At 39.2% G+C, this 20,944-nt stretch overlaps 1 protein-coding gene across 4 annotated transcripts in view; it reads right to left on the minus strand.

Moving 5' to 3' along the window:
- The window catches only part of BMPR2 (bone morphogenetic protein receptor type 2), a 111,135-nt gene that overhangs the window by 19,594 nt on the left and 70,597 nt on the right, over positions 1 to 20,944 (minus strand). For all 4 annotated transcript variants that reach the window (XM_063340933.1, XM_063340931.1, XM_063340935.1 and 1 more), the window contains exons 4-6: positions 5,335 to 5,445; positions 4,728 to 4,819; positions 2,474 to 2,704 (exon numbers count right to left, since the gene is read on the minus strand). In XM_063340933.1, coding sequence (XP_063197003.1) covers positions 2,474 to 2,704; positions 4,728 to 4,819; positions 5,335 to 5,445 — 434 coding nt within the window. The remainder of the gene's footprint in view (positions 1 to 2,473; positions 2,705 to 4,727; positions 4,820 to 5,334; positions 5,446 to 20,944) is intronic.

Below are 20,944 nucleotides of genomic sequence, written 5' to 3' on the forward strand. Positions count from 1 at the left end.
CTCACTGTATGAAAGACCTCAAACCAACTTCAAGATCTTTCGGCTGCAGAGCTTGCTAGCCACCAGATATTTTTTTAAGCTGGCTGAGGGTTGTGTTTTTATGCTTTTAGTGAACTTCAATATAAATGATAACCAGGAAAATTTTTAGTCAAAATTTGGAGAGAGATATATATATATATTTGTAATTGAGATTATTCTTGTCAGAGTTACATGATAAATTGGGGACATTTGTTCTGATTATGACTTCTGATAAAACTGATGTTTTTCTTTTAACAAATCACAAGATTCTACTATGCGTTTTACAACAATTTTTCTGTTGTTCTAAAAGGACAGGAGTGTCTGACTACTGGGGGGATGATTCTTACTTACTGCTTATTCACCTGTCACACCTCAGAGTACCATCAGAACTCCATGCTGATTGATAAGTACACGTATCGTTCCTTTTATTACTTGCTCACCTACTTTCTTCGCTCTGAAAGCATGTTTAGATAATAACACACTGAGTCAAACCCATCCGTCTTGCTTTCACTGAGGCAACACCAAGAACAATGCTCTGGTTTGTGTGTTCGTATTTCCAAGAAGGAAAGTATTTCGAGGAGAATGATGTTTGGATGGGAAGTATTTCACCTGCACATCTTGTATGGGTTACTCCTTATTGAAATAAGATTTATGGCTCCGATTTGAACACTACAATTCCCTTTTAGTAGGGCTGCCCCAGCAGGGTTCCTTCTCTGCAGTTGGCTCTACATACAGCAGAACATCTGCTCACTGAATTGAGGATCACACTGTGCATTAATTACACCTGCTGTGCACTTTTTCCAGTGGCTTCCAAGCCACCGGTGGATTGATTTTAGACTAATAGTGCTGTTCTTAATACCATATTGAGAAAAAAACCTGATAATATGTTGTCATAAGCCTCATCTGTGCATTTAATCAGACTGTTAACAGATCCTGTTTATATAAGCAACAAGACACAACTTTCAATCAAATTACATTTCAGCTGAAAATCTGTTCATTCAAGAAAACAGCAAAACCAGATCACCTGTTAAGACAGTTATGCTATGCCCTCCCAGGAGTAGAATACTCACTTGATGTCACTCAACTCAATTAGCTGAAAATAAGCCTACTCTGCCAGAGCAGGCCAGAGCTGACGTGTTTTGCCACTGTCCATCTGGAATAGGCACAACCGAGCTTTTTCTATGGTCATTTCTAGTCTCTGCAATCTCTTCTTAGATGCCCATCTCTTACAGACTGACATGATCAAGTGTGCTCTCACTTAAAAGTTTAGGTTAAGATACTCTTTACATATTTGTGAAGTGCTATGTTGCCTTAAATTTGCATATATATTTAGATATTTATATACACCTATGCATTTAACTTCCAACATGAGCATATATGTAGAGACTAAAACACCCTAAACCAGGCCATCATTACTGCTGTTTATTACTGTTCTGTTTCCTTTTGCTACTTGAATAAGCAGCTTTTGTCCTACTGTCCCCATAACAAATCAGGCTTCAGCTATCACCTTTACATGCTGGAGGAAATACAATATGAGTTTACTCACTTGAGACCAAAAAGCTCATTAAAAAAATTATTTAACTGAACAGTTGAAGTCCTTTCCCATACACAAGCAAAAAAACCACCAAACATTCAAGACAAACTGTGAAACATTTTTTTTGCATTTTCATATATATAATCCCCACATACATTACATTTTATAATTTTTCATGAAAGTAATTCACATTTATGTTGTGTATTTTTTAAAACATTTTTTGTTTCTATGCATGTGTACACACCCAAACACAGCGTCAGGAACTCAAATTAATGAATTTGAGGGATGTAAGCATTCGGTTAGCTAAGGAGATTTGAAGACATGGTTCTGGAAAGTAAAGCTGCTTTCTTAACACTTGTCCTACATCATCAATACATGGTACAGCAAAATAAATATGGTATGCCACAGAAAGCTTTAAAGAAGATAACAGGATAAAAAGCCAATATGATTTACAGTACCACAAACCAGTTTGACAACAATATTGGATCTATTATGTTTCATTGTAAAAAAACCCCACCATTTACAGCTACTGAGTGAGGTCCTAACTTCTGTAATAGAGATATAATGTCTTAAAACTAAGAAGTTTTAAATTTATTCAATTATTTTTAAGTAAAAACAACTCTTCAAATTCTGTCCTTGAATATTGCACAGTTGACTAAAAAAACCTGCACCATAACCAAGAGCAAATACTGCAGCTAAGAATTTGTAAGACTACATTTAGTAGCACTAACTGGGAAATCTTAAAGGGTTTTACAGTAACCCATACTAAGGTTCATTAAAATTGTAATTTATATGGATTGTTTTTACATTACTGTGCAAGAAGCGGCAACGAAAAACACAGCAAATGCTAAAGTACATCCTTTTTATGTGGCTATTCTTGGGAATCTAAACCAATCCAATTGATTTCTTTGAGGCACTTACATTGGGGTAATATTCCATCACCAATAAATATTCCATACGGCCGTCCGCAGTGAATCTCTCATCCCCCACAATGAAGCGGGCAATGTTGTCATGTTCCATCAGTGGAATCCTGTAAATATTCCTCTCATTGACAAAGTTCTGACGATTAGCAAAAGAGAATACTTTCACAGCAACTGGACGTTCATCTAGGGAGCCTTTATACACTGCTCCATATCGTCCCCGGCCAATCAACTGCAAAAAAATGTAAATAATTAGTTCACTAAGTAATAAATGAAGACAAAATCCAAGTTTTCAATCTACAAAGATTGAACACCAACTTTTATACTGACTTACACTACAAAAAATAGTGAATATAGTGAATATTTTGTATTGAAAACTAGAATTAGAATGCTGTCATAAAAAGCTATTTTGGAGCTGGAAACCTCAGCATAGGCCAACTTAGATCTCACTAAATTGATCTATGGTCCAAATACCCAGTAAATAAATCATAAATAGCCTATTCAGCCATTTTCTATATGGAATCAATAACATCCATGTGTTTTGTGCTGCTAATTCTCTTATATTATGGCTTTTCTATGATCAATTTTAATTGACTCCGGAGATCACAGACATTAAGCTAAACATTTTAGGTTTAGGATAGCTTTACAAGCTGTACCTATTAGGTTAGTAGTAACAATATATGCATTTGTAGTGCAAAATAGACACCAAAGGAGGTAAACAGGTTTTAACAGAAAGGAATAATTAATTCCTTACTACCTGTGAATCTTTATTCTAGCCCCCATTATGTTAGACCATCTTCACAGAATGGCCTTTCCCATCTCCATAGCAACTGGAGAACGATGCAGTCTCTTCCCTACACCAAAATGTAGGACCACCTTCAGCAAAAGTCCTAGTTCCCAAAGCACAAAAAATTCTAACTATATAAGAATGTAAGCATCTATTTAATTCAAATAATTTTCAGGAAGACCTAGACATGAAACTGTAAGGATTTCATGGACCAGTATCTTTACCTTTTAAATACTTACAAATGGAGAAGGAATGGAAAGCACAAGGGATTATAAAAGTAATGCTTCTAAAGATGATAAAATTGTCTAACAGGAAAGTTTTCAACAAATAAAGTACCAATTAACAGACAGATTTTCCATTTCTTAGTCCTTCCATGTCAGTGGATTGCAAAGTGGCAGTGAGTCCCTTCAAGGTACAAAGCTGGAATGTATTCTACCCACAGAGATGTGAAAAGGCAAGCACAGGATAAGACAATTTGTTCTGCAACACCCTGTGACTGGGGGTGAGGAGTCAGCTCCTTAGGATTTAAGAAAGAAGACAGAAGACCCCACAGCAGATCTCCCTGCCAACAAAGTCAATGCACATCAGTACCAGTAATTTCATCTGGGGCTTTGCACACTTCTTCAATACACATCCTTATACTCTTGGAAACTCTGCCTCAAGTACTTTTTTATTTGCAGAAGGCACCCAAGCTTCTTTGCTGGTTAGTCTGCTGTCGCCATTTGCCCAGACCACACTGCAGTGGGGACTACATGTCTGCAGCCTGCATCTCTACGTGTGATTTCCATTGGGCAAAACGAATGGTACCACACTCTGAATCTCTCTGTGTCATTCTACCGATATATTTCTGGATAAAAGCTTTCACAAATTCCGTAAGTTCTACCAAGCAAACCAATTGCAAGCATAACATTTTACAGCTTTCTGATGATACATCTAATACCAAGCTGAGTAGAAAGTTATGGTTGGCCTCTAGTTGCCATGGAGATGGAGAGTACCCCACTGTGAAGAATGACTACACATAAATGCACCACTACCAAAATATACCGTCCTATCTGCAGTAAATTCTATATTCCAATAGTGTTACTAAAGCATTTCAAATGACTATGGTAGGATACTGCACTTAAAGTGATCAGTGTCAAAGCAAAAAGACAGATCTTTTGATGCAATGCTGAAATACAGCACATTCCAATTTCCTCCACTGCCTCCCAGTGTTTAGTGTCTTCTTCTCAAGGTAGAACATGTTCTAGCTAATACCAACAATATCACTAACAAAACCAGGCAAAATTAACTGCTGTCACCTTTTCTTTTTTTCTTTTTTTTTTTCTTCTTTAAACTATGATTTAGAAGAAAACATTACAGGAGCACCAATACATTTATTTCTGTAACTAATACCTGAGAGGTGACATGACCACAAGCGTTACACTGAATAAAAAGAAAAAAAAAAAGAGAAACAGAGTTGAACATTTACCTCCAACAACTTTAGATTATCCAGATCCAATGAGGGCTCTGATGCTGCTGCCTCCATCATGTTCATACTGTGCAGACCTTGTTTACGGTCTCCTGTGAAAGGGGGTGGGGAGGGAATTAGACAGTTTCCTTTTTTTGTCATGCTACAAGTGAATACAATACAACTTACCTGGGACTTGGAAGAAATACGTATTGTAGGCAAGAACATAAACAAATAAAAAGGAATCCTGTAAAATCTTCTCCGAGTCAGTAAAATCAGCAGTGAAAGTGCTGATAGGTACAAACTGAAGGCTATCTGCTACACAACTATTTTGATAATTCAATGTCACTGGCAGTAACTATAAAGCATGTTCACAACCTCATTTAAACTATGTTGAGCAGAGGATTTGTTGAAGAAAACCGGTCCCAAAATGCCAACTTAGAGAAATCATAAATCTCTCTGAACTGTTATGAAAGGGCTATCACCATAAAGTGTCAGAGAGGAGAAGGGTAAGCATTATGTACAAGCATATAATAGGGACTGGGGAGAACAGAAGACATAAGTATAACTTTGAGAAATGGTCAAAAGAACCATTAAAAAAAAAAAAAAGAGGATTGTCAAACCCTACCTGCAAGCATCCTGTATCCAAAAAAGAAAGCAGCAATCAGAACAGCCAGAACAGACACAGATGCAAGGGCAATAACTATAGTCTCATCTCGATGAAAAGAATGAGAAGAATCTGAAACAAAACAAGATGAAGACTCTTTAATTGTAAATGTGAAAGAATCAGCACTATAAAACATGTAATTGTTATTACAACAATGAGGAAAAAATTGTGCTCTGGATTGTAAGACATTGCACTAAACTCTTTTTCCTCTTAAAATCTAGGGATGGCAAAAGAGCTGATCAGCTCAAACACAGCTGAGTGCACGTTCATGGGCAACTTTTCCCAGTCTTCCCTTGCCACTGCAGAGAGAGGCACCAACAGCAGAAAGTGAATCTTCTTTCCAGCTGGCAAAGTTCAGCCCAGCCGTGCAAGTCCTGCTCTGCTATCTGGGCCTTAATCCAGTCTCCTGGTACAAATCAGCTCTGTAACCATCACAAGGGTTTTTTAAATTATTTTTCCCAGAATGAAAATCTCAAAAAAGCTTGCTGATAATGCTGTAAATGTGATGAATAATGAGCGTTTTGTATTCAAACATCTACAATGTATATTAGACACAAGTTCATTTGTGCAAATATTTCAAAATACTTTGGGGTTTTGATTTGTTTCGTGTCAGCACTCAGATAGTTTTTAGCATAATTCTCACTCCTTAATTCACAAAAAGACAGAAACATCTCCACAGACTGCAGCAGAATACCAGGAAACCTGAAACAGTAAGACACTAACCAAACTTAAATAACTAGTTTTACTGAGACGTTTTAAAAATAACATTTGATTTTTGTCAAGATGCAAGTATCTTGCTTTTTCCTTTTTTTTTTCCAGAGGAAGAAAAGGTTTTAATGAAAAAAATCTGTTAGTGTCTTGAATAGTTAGCTTAATGCTTCTCCACGTCAGAGCCCAGTCTCGCTTCTTGCAGGCATATAAAAATTCAGCCACTTTAATATAAAAATTTATTACTGCAGATACTCCTCTGATGTCAGAATCGCTGGAATGTGGCACTACAAGACCTCATTTACTTTGGCTTCAAAACCAAGTTTGGGAACTATGTTGAAACTTGTCTTATATATTGCTAAAAGTACTCCTTAAAAGACTGTAATGAGGCCTAACTATGCTAAAACCACAAAATGTAAAATGCACACAAGGCTTAAACATTGGGTAAATTTTTAGGTGAGACTGGAATACAATTTATCCCAGTCCACCCTAGCTGAATAAACTGACAAATTCACTTGGCTTGAACTGCACTTAGAAGAAATTAAACATGATTCATTTGTTCCAATTCCCGGTGCGGACAGACACAAGAGAACCAGATAAGAAGAGAAAGCAAATATAAAAGACAACAGCTTCCATTTTTACATAACCATAATAGTAAGAGGAAATAATAAAAAGCTGGTAAAATAAAATACAGGAGAGCGTTTCAGCTGTGATAGAAGTACGTGAAACATCACCCACCAAAAATAACACGCCGCTCATATCTGACAAACCCTTTAAATAAGGGGGAGCTTGTGATAATCATGACACCATCAAATGCGCATTTATTCAAAATCAAAAGAAATACCATCACTACTGGTTTGGGTAAAATAAGTTTATATAAAATAAAATAAAATAAAATAAAAACAAGAAAATAAGCTATTGCCACAGAGAACTCTGCCATGGAATAAGAGTTGTGACTTCCATTGCGAGGAGATTAAGAGATACATGTTACAATTCTCATTTGAATTATGAATTCAAAACATATACATACATACATACATGTATATTAAAAAACACAACATCATAAAGAAAACTTACATCATACAAAGCTATATGAAATATTACACAAGTGTAAGAAGCTGAATGATTGCTGGCAGGGAAATGGTAATTTTGACTTTCGTATTTTTGTGAATGGATTTTACATTTTTCTGGCTTATCGTTTAAAATATATAGTAAATGTGGTCGTTTTTTGCATCAGTTCAAGACAGCGCTTAGCATGTACTAGGAAAATGCAGGTTTTGAGGGGCTGAGCTTTTTGCTATAATCTCAGCTGTATTTTCTTTGACCCCGCAACCTTCCCATTGCTAAATACACAGTAATCGTTTCCACCGCTGTTTGCCAAATGCTAGCTAAAGCCTGGATTTGATTGCTCTGCTGTAGTTCTTCTTACAAGCAAAGGGTTAACAGCATGCCTCCATCACGAGGGGCCTCCTCTGCCCTGGAACAGGATTTTGCTGCTCCTCGGCTCCTAGCAGCGCCCAGGGCACATCCCCAGCAACAGGGTTAGTTACCAGCTCTGGCTGCATTGGCACACTTGCTCTTTCTCCCCTTAGAAGCTTGTGAATAGTGGCATTATGCAGGCTGGAGAGCTACTAGAAAATCTCCAAATAACACTGTTTCGTGCCAATCAGCAGTAGGAAAACATGCAGAGAAAAAGGATCCTTGCTTTCTCGTTCCTTGGTGGACCATCATCTCTGGTGGCTTTTTTGCCTTTAGTGGGCAGCTGTGCAACCGCCAGGTAACCTCAAAGAACTCCCCTGGCCTTCAACAGGAAAGAACGTTTTAATTTTTTTATTTTTTTATTTTTTTTTAAGACAGAGTTGTTTCTTAACAAATCTTAGATTGGCTTATCTTGAACCCATTTTTAATTCCTATAAACATTGTAAAATAATGTCAACATTCCAACAGCCCAGTCGGTCCTACAGTGTGAGTTACTACTGTCAGGTTGTTGAGCAACATTTATAAATTTAAGAATAAATACAAATTTCTTAGTAACTAAACATCTCAAGGAGTGGTAATGTGCAGCTCAAAGCAATATGAGTGGGTAACCCGTTGCATACTATGGCCAGTCATTTCCCAGAAAGGACAATTTTACTATCTTTTGCATGTAATTCTACATAAAAAGACAAGCACAAAACAAACAACAACAAAAAGCCCAGATGACCCCCATAACCCCACAGAAAGTATTATTTCTGTCTGCCCTCTGTCTGCTTTGTATGACTAATCACTTTTGATGTTGTCAGATTATCAATCTTTCTTAAACAGAACAAAAAGGTTATGTCGCCTACTGACCCAGTTTTGAAACCTTCTAAAACTTAACAAGACTCTTATTAACTAATTAATTTTTTTTAATACATCTCTTTCTTCGGATACATTTCATCTTTAGCCTTTTACACCAGCTGCTGACTTTCCTTTAAATGCCTAGATGAGAAATGCTAGCAAAGCCAAAACTAGATAGGATCTCTCAAGGCATCTGCAGAGGTTCACGTTGCCTCTTTTATCTGCTTTTAAGTAAAATAATATATATTTTATATATACATATACATACATAAAAGCCATATTTCTCTTGGTATTATCTGGAGATGCATTTTAAGTAACTCACCAAAAGGCACATCAGTGTGGGTCAATAAACGTAATTACTGACCTTTAAGGAAGACACTTTTAAAATAAGAATGTAAAATACACACATTTACAAATTTATTTTCATGGTTTTTTCCATTAACTTATAGTCCTGCCTGAAACAACCACAACGCCTTAAGATTAGGAAATTCAATGCAAAACTTCATTTGACATTACGCTTCCTATCAGTAGCTCCAGATGCATCATGGAGCAAAGACAAAATTTTCTGAAGTAAGACTTTGTTGGTCTGAGACTGTTAACAAACCCATCCCCAAAATAGCAGACTCTGCTTTTAAAGTTTATTTACAATGACAAGACACCTGCCCAACAGCTTCAGTATTTTTTCATCATGTCACAGTGCAAACTAAACATGCATAGCTACTATTCAACAATCTCATTTGAGGTTTTGGGATCATTGCCAACATTTGGGTATTTCTTTAGTGACAAATACAAAATGAACAAAAACCAAACTGTCCAACATCAGCTTCAAATTTCAGACCTGGAACACTGGTACCTCAATATTATTCACAAGCCAATGTATGGCACAAAAAACCCAATAGCATACGATGAGAAAAATCAGCTGCAGACTCTAGAAAATCCAATGATTAAGGAGTTGACTGCTGAGTCAAATTCCACCTACACTTGCACGCAGAAGATACTGGCAAAGCTTCCTCAAGTTTATGTTACTGTAACTGCAAGCAGAGGTTAGCATAGTTGCTTGTTTCGCTGCTATTTATATGTGAGATTTTTATTTCCAGCTTCCACTTAGGCTCCCTGGTCTAAACCAAAACCTGCCAAATCAAAAAATTAAACCCAACAGAAACAGTTGTAAGGCCCAAAACACCTTAAGAGCCAACTTCTTATCCCATTTGGATGGGAAAGCGAGAGGAGTGCTCACAGGGCTACCAACTCCTCAAGCAGCAGCGTGAGGATGCGTTTGAGAAGGCACCCAGCCCGTACACACTTCTAGCTTGAACATTTCTGATGGTAATTCTGATACTGCTCGACATTTTTTCTGAAGTCCAACAATCCCACCACAAAGAAATATCACAGCAAACAGTATAAGTTGTTGGGTTTTTTTGTTTTGTTTTGGTTTGGTTTTTTTAGTAAGAAAAAGAAACAAAGCATGACTCATTAAAACGGAGATGACCTCCTCCTGGCTGGGGAGCAGCTGGTAACCAACAAACCACCATTCCCAGAAGCATCCTGACCTCACCATCAATAAAGAGCTTGTTTTTGGGTTCCAAAAACCCCGAGTACAACAGCTCCTGTGTACGGAGGGAATTTTGTCAAAGGTACACACAAATAATTGAGAATGTATTTCAGAGCACACTGTGAAGGGGAACGCTTCTCGTACTCGGTTAGAATTGAGTCATCTGGCCAAACCCAGCCCTGCACTTTGGATACTCCCTGCAGGCACTTCAGCCGCATTAGGGATTTCTCTCTCTTCTCTCAGGCATCACTGCTGTAATAGTTTCCAAACACTTATACAATATCTTTGGTAAATTAATTTTTAAAAGTTAAGCTCTCATATTGCCCCACATGGAGGTTGTCTATTGCTGCCCTCCTAACCTTCCCCAGGAACGACACAGAATGAAGAACACTGACAGTGCTAATGGCATCAGGAGAAATATTTTTCGTTCAAATTAACTTTTCCACTATAAACATAAGCTTGTAACATTAATTAATGCAAAAGTATTCCAATCTGTGCCTACGCTTGAGAAAGTTTCTTCTGTTATTTCTCAGTAATTTAACTTTCAAAAATGAAAGCCTCTTTTGCATGTTTCCTGTTTCCGTACTTTAAAATTAGCATTTATCCTATTATCAAAGAACATTTTGAGAAATCAGAGAAAACTGAGACAAAACCCGGTAAGAACAGCCAATGGCAAAAGAGTCTGTAAACATACAGAACTCCTCCCTGGGAGCCAGAAAGAGGATGCACCATTCCTGTATCTTCCTTTCCCATCAGCAAACACTGCGAAACCTGCAGACAGCTGTCCCCTTAGTTCCCCCCACCCCAATAGGCCTTCCCTCTGCGGCCGCTCCAGATAAAGCATCAGCTAACCCACCACTACCAACGCTATTGCGTCAGTTCAAGCACCACAGTCTGTGCTGCGAAGGTAAAATATTCCAGCCTGGTTGACAAACGGTGAGGAACCCATGCAGAGTTTTCACATTTCCTACTTCACCATTCAGCAGATTGTTGCCCCTGATACTATTACTGAAATTACAAGGTATGAAGTGAACGGAATGGGAAATGAGGAGAAGGAAGGACAGCCTCCTCCTTAGAGCAGCTGAAAGCTGTCCTGAAAACTCCTCTCTACCATTATACCAAAGGTGCTGCACCACGATGGCCAAAGAGCTCCCTGGAGATCACTGTTATGATGAGACATCTTAAGGCAGCCATGAGAAAAGGCAGGGAGTGTCACCCATGTTGAAAAACCAGGAATCCCACGGGGAAAAATTTGATTGTATAATTAAAGGCTGTATCACAACACAAACACACACAAGGAGACGGCCTTAAAACTGTGCAAGCAATTATGTTGTTTCCTTCTGAACTTTAAATGTTTGAATATGAAACATTAGGCTTTGAAATGTTGTTTCAGTGCTATATATTTATATGGGGGTGATCATATAATAAAGGACATTTGCACATAAATTTCCACCAGAACTCTATATTGCTATTAAAGCTTTTCATTCCATTTTAGAAATCTGCCTACACTTCATGTAAATGACTCACAGCTGTGTATCTGTCACACAGTAGTAAATAATGCTAGAAAATATATGTGTGTATTTAAGTTTAGATAAGCATTGTATAAAAACATTTTAGAGAAACATAAAATTATTCTAGATAACGAAAATCAGTTTTAAAAATAATTACCTATGTTCCCACAGAATTTCTGATAACAATATACCAGAAGCCAAGTGGTCTTACAGCTGTTAAGTACCAAAATATTAATATTTATTTAAATTGCCGTATCACCAAGTAAGTAGCAATGTTAATCTCCAACAAATAAGGAAAACACCATCCTTTACCCTTCACAGCACAACAGTAACATCTGATTCTTCAACTACAGCTGTATGGACTCTGATCAAAGTCAGTAAAATTGCACAGGGACTCAAAGATCTGCCCATACAGATCGCTTTAAAAAGAAGCGGAGTCTTCACGCCATCCTACAACTATTTCTTTGATGTGATAGATTCAATATGTTCATGGCCAATCTGTTGCAGAAGTTGCTTTTCCATTAAGGAATCTTAATGATACCGAGGGTGAGATCAGAAGCATGAGGGAAACCTTACGGTTCAGCCACCAAGGCAGCGCGAGATGGAAGGCTGATGGGTTTGGGGAGGCATGGCCTTCAGCTGCAGACGACTGCAAATATGCTCTGCAGATTGAGAAAGAGACTTTTCAAGTATAATTAATTCTACTTGCTTTTAAAGTCGCGTTTCTTTTCACAGCGGCCCTGTACAACTTTCATGATAGTGATAAGATCTCAGTCCTTTGAAAAAAACATACAATTAGCAATCTTTTCCAAGGGCCTACAGATCCCAATCACAGTCTGTTTATCTGTTCCTTCTACACATAGCTTATATCAGACATGTCATGAAGTGTAAAACAAGCCCTCATCCCTTACTGCATTCTAGCAGCGCATTCCAACCAAACCAAAACACCTCATCAGGTCTTTTTTTCTCCTCTTTTCTGGAGGATAATCAACATTTCTTTCCAACCAACTGACCGCTATCTCATTCCTGATCCCCTGTCCCGCAGCAAGAGAGTTCAGTCTTCATCACGCTAGAGCAAATGACAAGAAAGCCTCCAATACAAACACTATACCAAAACCACTCAAACTATTTCAAGTAAATCTTAAATTCATTCCGCGCAGGGAGGAAAATGTGAAAGAAAAAAAAAAAGTTGAGAACTTGTAACGAAGAAATAAGAATCCCAACCACACAGCCTTCCACACCAATTTAACTAAATGCATTTAATGCCACATTTTAAATTAAGCTGGAAGTACAAGGTTGGAATACCTTAAAGTTACACTCTACAGACCTTTATAATGAACTCCAGCAGGAGCCATTGTCATTTTTCCATTAAACCTGTGCATAGCTGAGAACAACGAAAGGATAAAACCCAGCATTTCCTAAACAACATTTGCTGTTCACCTGAGCTTTTACAGGTGCATGTTTTAAAAGAACTATTATCCTCACTCTGATTTATGAGCCCATACATTTCAAGTGGGGCTGCATCCTTCTGTAAGCGCTTGACAAATTATTAATAAAATTAAAATCCATGTCCAAATCTTTTGTAATAGGATAGTATAAAATGTAAATATCTGACACTAATCAACGTGACCACCTTCAATACCTAAACCAAAGTTAAGGTAAGGAACACTATTTCACCTGAATGCACAATGAATTTAGTAAGGAAACTTCTATGGAAGATGACAGAGCACTTGGTCCTCACGCAGCCGAAAAGCACAATGGGAACAGTATTTTTTGTGGAACGTGGTGCAACATTCTTCAACACAACAATCCTGCCAACCAGTAACCCTAAGGCAATTTTCTTTCATAACCGAAAACGGATGTTTTCCCTGGACTTAAGAGCAAATCCCTGGTTTCTAGTCTATTGGCTTAGAAGCAGCTGAAAATTTGCACTTAGTTCCAGTCATTCCATTATTTGAAGAAAAGATATAAGTAGTCACCAATATGTTTCCATGTCGCACTTAACATCATTGTATTTCATTTATTTTAACTTTCTACATAAAATCTTATATACTTATTGTCACAAAGTGTCCTTTTATGATGCATCTTTTCGTATTTTTCTTCATATCAGGAGAGCTAAAATTTTAATGCATTTTTCACATAATTGCATCGCTGTATGGAACCTGGGCTGTAAGAAAGCACCAGACTCTCATGAGACTTGCAGTAACATCATGACCTGGCAACGATGCATCGCAGATCCCGTCTGCCTCCTCAGAGAACATCTCAAACATCATACAGCTTGGGCTGTAAAAATTTATTTTCCATAACATGCTCCAGAGAAATCCTGCTACAGCTAGAAGTCAGTCATTTGTGATGGCAGAGTTTCAGAGGGCAGATCTCTCATTAAAAACCTGCTGTCAGAAAAGGCAGTTTGGATTTAAGCTTTCTGGGCTTTGTCTGGAAAAGGAGGGCTCCCCCGCTGCCTGGTGGTCCGAGGGGTGGAATCCCTTCTGGCGCCTCCGTCCTCCTCTGGGGTACCAGCTGCCACCAAGCACCTGATCCAGAGCCAGGCTGTGGATATTTGATTCGGCTTTTTTGTTTGTTTTGAAAACTGAAGGCTGCGCTGATACATGAAACCTAAAAATTAAGCGTGTGTGGTAATTTCTTTGGCAGAGAAGTGGGTTATGCAATCCCTAACGGCTTACTCTTTGATGACTACATACAGAGAGGTGAATTAGCAGCTTGTCACGTTTGTACAGGAGTAATTCCTGAGCTGATAAAAACCCAACACAACTTCTCTAGATTCTGCCTTTTCTTCTGTGAGTTCGGGCATCTTAAGTGTAATTTCTAACGCTACTGAATAGACCTGTATAATCATGATGCATGTAAAACGAACAGCAATTCAAAAACAACCCCAAATTTAGATTATTTTTCTGAAGTTCCCTGTATACCAATAAATACTTGGTTACTACAGAGAGAAAAGAAATACCTCGCTTCTATAGCCAAACTGCATTTGAGTACACCTCTACCTTGCCTTCAAGCTTAATGGAAAGCTAATTCGGGCACTTAACCACATACTGGGGACAGCTTCTATATTGAAATAAAATAGTCAGAAAAATGTTTTTTAATATAAAGGCTGAAAACCACATTTACATTATCCCCTTATATTGATCTTGGACCAATGGGTCTTCCTCCTTATCAAACTGAATGGTAACACCAGCTTTAACATAATGGCACTCTTCCAGTCTCTGTAAAAACACTGGATCAAAAAACGATGCATGTGCTGCAACAGAAAAAAATGAGTACTTCAGAAAGCCTCTTTAAAGCTATTTTAAGTTATTTTAAATCCACCAGTCTCAACAGCTAAATATTTCATGTTTGTAATGTTCCCAGGCACTAAAAATAGAGCCCCAAAAATGACATCAAAACACTAAAATGCCTATTTTTATATGGGTGAGCAAACAACCCAAACGCCCCCCCCCCCCCCAGTGTTTTAGACAGTCAGCTCTGATCCAGCATGCCTGCATTTATCATGTCTTCGAGAGCTCCGAAGCCCAGGAATGCTGCCTACCAACCGGTCGTGCTCCCCTGGCTCCTACAAACCCGCATCCCCCCCCCCTTGCCAGCAGTTTCCTCAGAGGGAAGGCTGAGCCAAGCCCAAGCAGGCACTCGCTGGGTGCTCCCTGGAGCAGCAACAGGTGTCTCTGTTTAGGGCCATGGCTGCTCCTGCCCGCCCTGCCGGCTCCTCCGCTTCCATGCGGGCAGGTACACCGATGCCCTCTCAATAAAGTTGCACGCCTCTGACTGATGCCCAGGAATATTGTTCTCCTGTCAACCTTAGCAACAGGCAATGAAAAATGAACTGATTTCATGGACATAATTGTACAGGGTATTTACTCCAAAATCACTTCCCTAAACATGAAACAAAATCTGAATTATAGTACAATTTTAGGCGAGTAACCTGTTCAAGTAAAAATCCAAGATCAATCCAAACAGATAGGGCGGGAACAAGTTCTGACAAAACCTTTCATTATACTTCTGGTTTATGTCCAAGTACTTCAGACTTAGTGTCCTAAATCAGCTTAATACTGTAATCCTCAAGTGTAGCAAATATTTTAGTACTAAAACTTAGCTCTTCTTACTTTTTAAATTCAAAAACATTTCAGTATAGCGTATGTTCTAGTATGTAGAAGGTTTTGTAATTTTAAATTTGAGGGCATGTGCTACAGAGCTGAGAGTTAAACCTGTCTGACGTTTTAGAAACATTCATTGTTACTAAAGACTGTGTTTGTCTGGCTAATGCCAATTCAAACAACACTCCTGGTATTCCAAAAGGTATGCATCTGCTCCAGCTCTTCCTATCATGGTTTAGAAGGACAAAGTCTAACATGAAAGTACATGCCCTCTTTTCCCATTAATTCTTACGCATACTCTCCTGTTTTCCCCAATCATCTTCTCCTCATGGCCACATAATCTCTAACTTTTACCAGATTCTCTTTTTAGGACTTCAAAAATATTTTAGAAGTTTTTTGTAACTTTAAGACCACAATAATCATTACATTTCCCCACCCTCTAACATCGTACTGGTTGAGTCTTACTAGGTATTTCCCTGAAGAAATTATTATTAGAAGGAATTGAGTGATGAAGCAGAAAGTGGGAGGTTGGGGCCAGACAAAAATCCCCCTCATGTCTTGCTCCAGTGTTCCTGAGGAACTCGCTGAACAGTACCTTGCCACCTTTTCCTCAAGGCCTTAGGCGCTTTCATTCAGTCAGCACCGGTGTCTCTCAGCCTCTCTCCCTCGTCCAGCTCCCATCCAGCACAGCGCCGTCACTGAAGACATCGCTCCCCCTCTGTGTCCATGCCAGTGAGCGGAGGCGGCCAGCGGAGCAGCTGAACCTCTCCTGGTTCCTGCTGAAAGCTGTCTCTCCTCCCCAGATCAGGGGCCTTATAGCAAGGGCTATTTTCCTTTATCCATATCCTTGCTTAGATGGAGATTCAGCTGCCTTCTGGGCAGGAAGAACCTCCTTCTCAAAGACACTTCATAGATATGAGATGTAACCGTCTGGGGACATCCTTAGGTAGAACGAAATCAAGGACAGAAGAGGTTGCGTAAACCCAACAAGCCCAGCAGAGCCGTCAGGAGGAGACAGAGGCATGGCCATCGCTCGTCGGGGCGGGAACTGAAACAGTGAGAAAGGCTCAGCGAGGATAAAGGCTTAGGAGGATCCCAGAAGGATCGATAGTCTCCACTGACACACAGCTTCTGTTTCCAAGGCATCAGCTGGAGTGACCTTCTTCAAACAGGCAACTGCATCTTGTATGAGGACACACGAGTGCATGTGTTAAATGCGTGTAATCGCATATTTTTTTTTCCTAAAGGAAAGAAAAATTTTCCAGAGCTTGAAATACAAAGCAAAGAGAAACTGGGGTTCTGTTCCTGGCTCCGATACAGAATAGCCTGCTCTTAGGCGGGTTACTTCGTTTCTCTGTGCTTGATGTCAGCCAGCTATATAATGGGAAAAACAGTGCCTTCCCTAACTTCAAAGGTTATTCTGATTATTTTAAAATAGCACGAAGATGAAAAAGGCAATAATGATAAATAGTAATCCTTAGCTTGCACTTATGCAAAAATCCTTCTGCAGATCCAAGTACTTGATTCCAGATGAAATACAGACATCGTTTGATGTTCCTGTCTCGCGGCACAAGTGCCAGCTCGAGCATCCCTTCCCTCCCACTCCCGGACGCCCGTTCCAGCCCCCGGTGCCCCGCCAGTGGAGCTGTGCACCTGCGGTTACGCCGAGCCGGGAACCCGGTACGAGAGCCAGCGGGGAGACCACGGGAGGGGAAGAAGGACGCTATCTAAGGCAACGCCCCTGCCAAAACAAATACACATCCATCAAGCGGGAAGGCCGGTATCAAAGCTATCAATTTGCGTTACACCGTGGGTATAATGAGAAATACAGCTGACTTCACTTGTATAACACGTTCTGTCTGCCCTACAGAAACAAACTTGTTTCAAACCAGGAATAAATATTTCAACACAAATCTGAATAGGTCACGGGGAGACATTTCATAATCCTATGGAACTGATTTGCTAACTGTGTTGGAATCTGTGTGATTGCTAGATTAATTTCACAGATTGAATAAAATACTTTTACATACTGAATGGCACAGCTTCTGTAACTGTTCTACTTTAAAGATATTTTCGATGTAATTAAAAATTTTCTTAAATCAATCCCTGAAGTTGTCACAGCCCTGTTTTAATGACGCTGTACAATTAAACTGGAAAACTGAGATTGATATCTTCACAAGACACTTATTTACACAAATACTGTAGAAATTAGAATGGGAAAAGCAGCCTTTTAAAAAATGAATACAAAGAAGGCTCCTGTCAATCTGATTTACTCAAATCCTGAGCGTACCATGAAATCCTGTTAAATGAATGGCGAAAACCTCAAGTCCCATTAAACAAATAGAAACCTTTTTTGTGAAACAACAAAATAAAATTAAACTTGAGACTGACTCCTTCCTGACAGGTGCTCCTGCTTCAACACATCACAAAATACAAGCGGTTATAGCCAAGATTTTCAAATTACTCTTCTGGTTCCCAACTGGACACCTTCAAAGCATTTATAGATTTCAGCAAAGACACTGCGAAGCTTGCCCACTTTTAATAGATAGTAAATTTTGGTCACCCAGAATTTAAGACACCCCAATCACTAGCCTGAATTTTTTTGCCCATCATTCTCATGCTACCCTTAAAAGAAACCAGATTTAGGAATATACAATTCTATAAGCTCCATGAAAGTGAAAATGCATAACCAGGACAAAAACGAGGATTTATGATTGCCAATTGAAAGGGGACTTCAATCAACTTTACGATTTCAGCCTGCACTGTAGTTTGGTGGTCAGGGTTTTTTGTTTTCCTTGCTTATCCCTTCTAACAATTCACAGGTAATCACATCTGAGCAGGTACCATCCTATTATTGTTTTAGACAAGATGTCTGTCTCCCAAGCTATTCTTTCAAAAAGGAAATCCAAGCATTCTACGATTCTTACAAAATACACCTTCTGTTTTTCCTCCTAAACTTCCCTTTGCTGTAAAATTTCAAATCCTGGAAAGGTCTGTCAGGAGCCCAGTTCACCGCAATAGTGTAGCAAGTTGTCAAGTACTTGAGCACATTTCTACCAAACAATTAAAACAGAGCTATATTACAGGTGTTTAAAAAAATATTAGGTGTTTATATTAGGTGTTTAAAAAAAGGGTAGATGGGGCACTGAGGGACATGGTTTAGAAGTGGCTCTTGTCAGGGTAGGCTAAAGGTTGGACTCGATGATCTTAAAGGTCCCTTCCAACCTCAACAATTCTATGATTCTATGATTCTACAGCTACAAGTTCGTATTCAAACTCCAAAAGGCATTTGCAAGTACGTATTTGCTTCTTCAGAAGAAAAAAATTGCACTTACCTGGCAACTATATAATTTTATAATAATCTAGAATGAAGGGAACAGCCTGCCTTCCAATCTCAATTAATGGGCTCCATCGTAAGTGCCAACAGCACTTTTGGGAATAAGACACTGCTACTGACAGAACCCATTACAATTATTAGAAATACATTAACGTAGTGAAGAAATTCATGACAACTTCTGGCATCACTGCGGCACCGAACGTGCTAGGCTATTCCTCAGGTCCCGCTTCAGCAGAAACTGTAAATGACTAAAAACAATCATTTCAACTCTTGTAACAGGTTGCTAGAAAAAGTTCAAAATTTACCAGTTTAGGCTCCCCTACCCGCTCACTCCTAAGTTAGCATCTAAGTGTGCAGGCATAAAACGAACATGTCTTTGATGAACATTTAGGTGGCATATGATCTCAGCTAATTCAATATTTGGCGGTGCACTCCCCCATACTATAGGAAACTTTTATTCCACAGCAAACATAACATGGTGACCACACGGCCAGACTCTCATTGAATGCAGGACTGTGCTCACCGCCACCCCCCGCCCTGTGTAGTCTACTCTAGATGATAATACTACACTCTAGCTCAGTGTGGGATCAAGTTCAGCAGAGCTGGGAGAAGCTATTCCGATCGGTACCTTTGGTACATTATTTCACTTAGTCTACTCTGGAATAGTCAGTGAAATTAAGGATTCACAATTTTTGAGTTTTCCCCATTAGCAAAATTTAATTATTATTGTCTTCATAACAGATATCTAACACCACAAGATATTACGAAAACTTTCTCCCCACAGCAGAGCTTCATGTTTTCTGTTTTAATTAAAAGAAAAATTTTTTTAAAAAATCCCATTTAACTGATCCGTATGAAACCAGGAAAAATAATGTTAGCATTTGAAATCTCAGTTGAAATCTCAAATTAGCTTAAAACCTTTCCCTTGATGCGCTCTCTCCCACTGCTGTTACACACTAAGGATTCTCTTCATGCTGGATGGAAGTCTCCTATTTAACCCTCCAAAGCTAAGCAGGGTTCGCCCACATCTTCCCCGGCCCTCTCTCATTGCGAGTGTGACTGTTGGCAAGAGCTGCAAGGCCTGTGGAGAGCATCCCCCCCCAGCACCCAGGAGACGTGTAATGCTTTTGGTTTCCAGTCTATATTTATTTCACCCACACACATTTTTAGTTTGCTCCCAAGATGCTATGAATGGCTCCGCAGCTGGGAGTGTCTAACGTAGGTGTGTACAGGGCTCCGCTCACCCAAACCTACGTGCGGTGGTGGACGCTTCCCAGCTCCATCTGCACAGCTAACGAGTGCACGATTGATCTGCTGACTGTGCTGATGAAGGCAGAGAAGCTCGAGTAACTCTTCCAGGTCATTAAAAAACTTTTTCAAAAGCCAGTTTGAATATTTTGCTATGTGTTCATCTATTGCTGACTTCTGGTGGTTTTCCGTGATTTCACAATAAGTTTTCATCAAGTTTTCTCTGCTTTCCCATAGCATTGCGGAGCAGCAGTGCCTGGACCCGCACTCAGAGGAAGAACACGGCTAAGTGTAACTCACTGTGGCTCAGTTAGCATCAGCCATTTTCCTTTACTCACTGCATTTATATCCTCAGAGACTAGAAATGGAGGAAAACGGAACAGCAGTTAGAATACAAACAATTTGTATTTGCTGCAGAACCTTTCAGGAGTTCATGCTGGTGTGAATGTGGGTATTTTCTCTACGCTTTGGGGTTATTTTGTTGGGGTGGTGGTTTTGGGTGTTGTTTCTTTTGAGTGTTTTTTTTGTGTGTGTGTTGTTTTGGTTTTGCTTTTTTAAACAGTAAAACCTCCCGTGTCAAAGGCACATTTTATATGAAAATCGTACTTGTGTTTTATAACACTTATACTAATCCATTGGGGTTTAAAGTTCTATTTCTGCATCCCACATCACTACTTCTAGAATGAGTTAATGCTTTAATGGGAGAAACAGAACCAGGGCCAAGCAACAATGATCTTAGTGGCTCCATACAGACAGTCCAGGCATCTAAAGCACATATCAGCCA

This window comes from Chroicocephalus ridibundus, chromosome 7, assembly GCF_963924245.1.
Source record: "Chroicocephalus ridibundus chromosome 7, bChrRid1.1, whole genome shotgun sequence".
In the NCBI taxonomy this organism is placed as follows: Eukaryota; Metazoa; Chordata; class Aves; order Charadriiformes; family Laridae; genus Chroicocephalus; species Chroicocephalus ridibundus.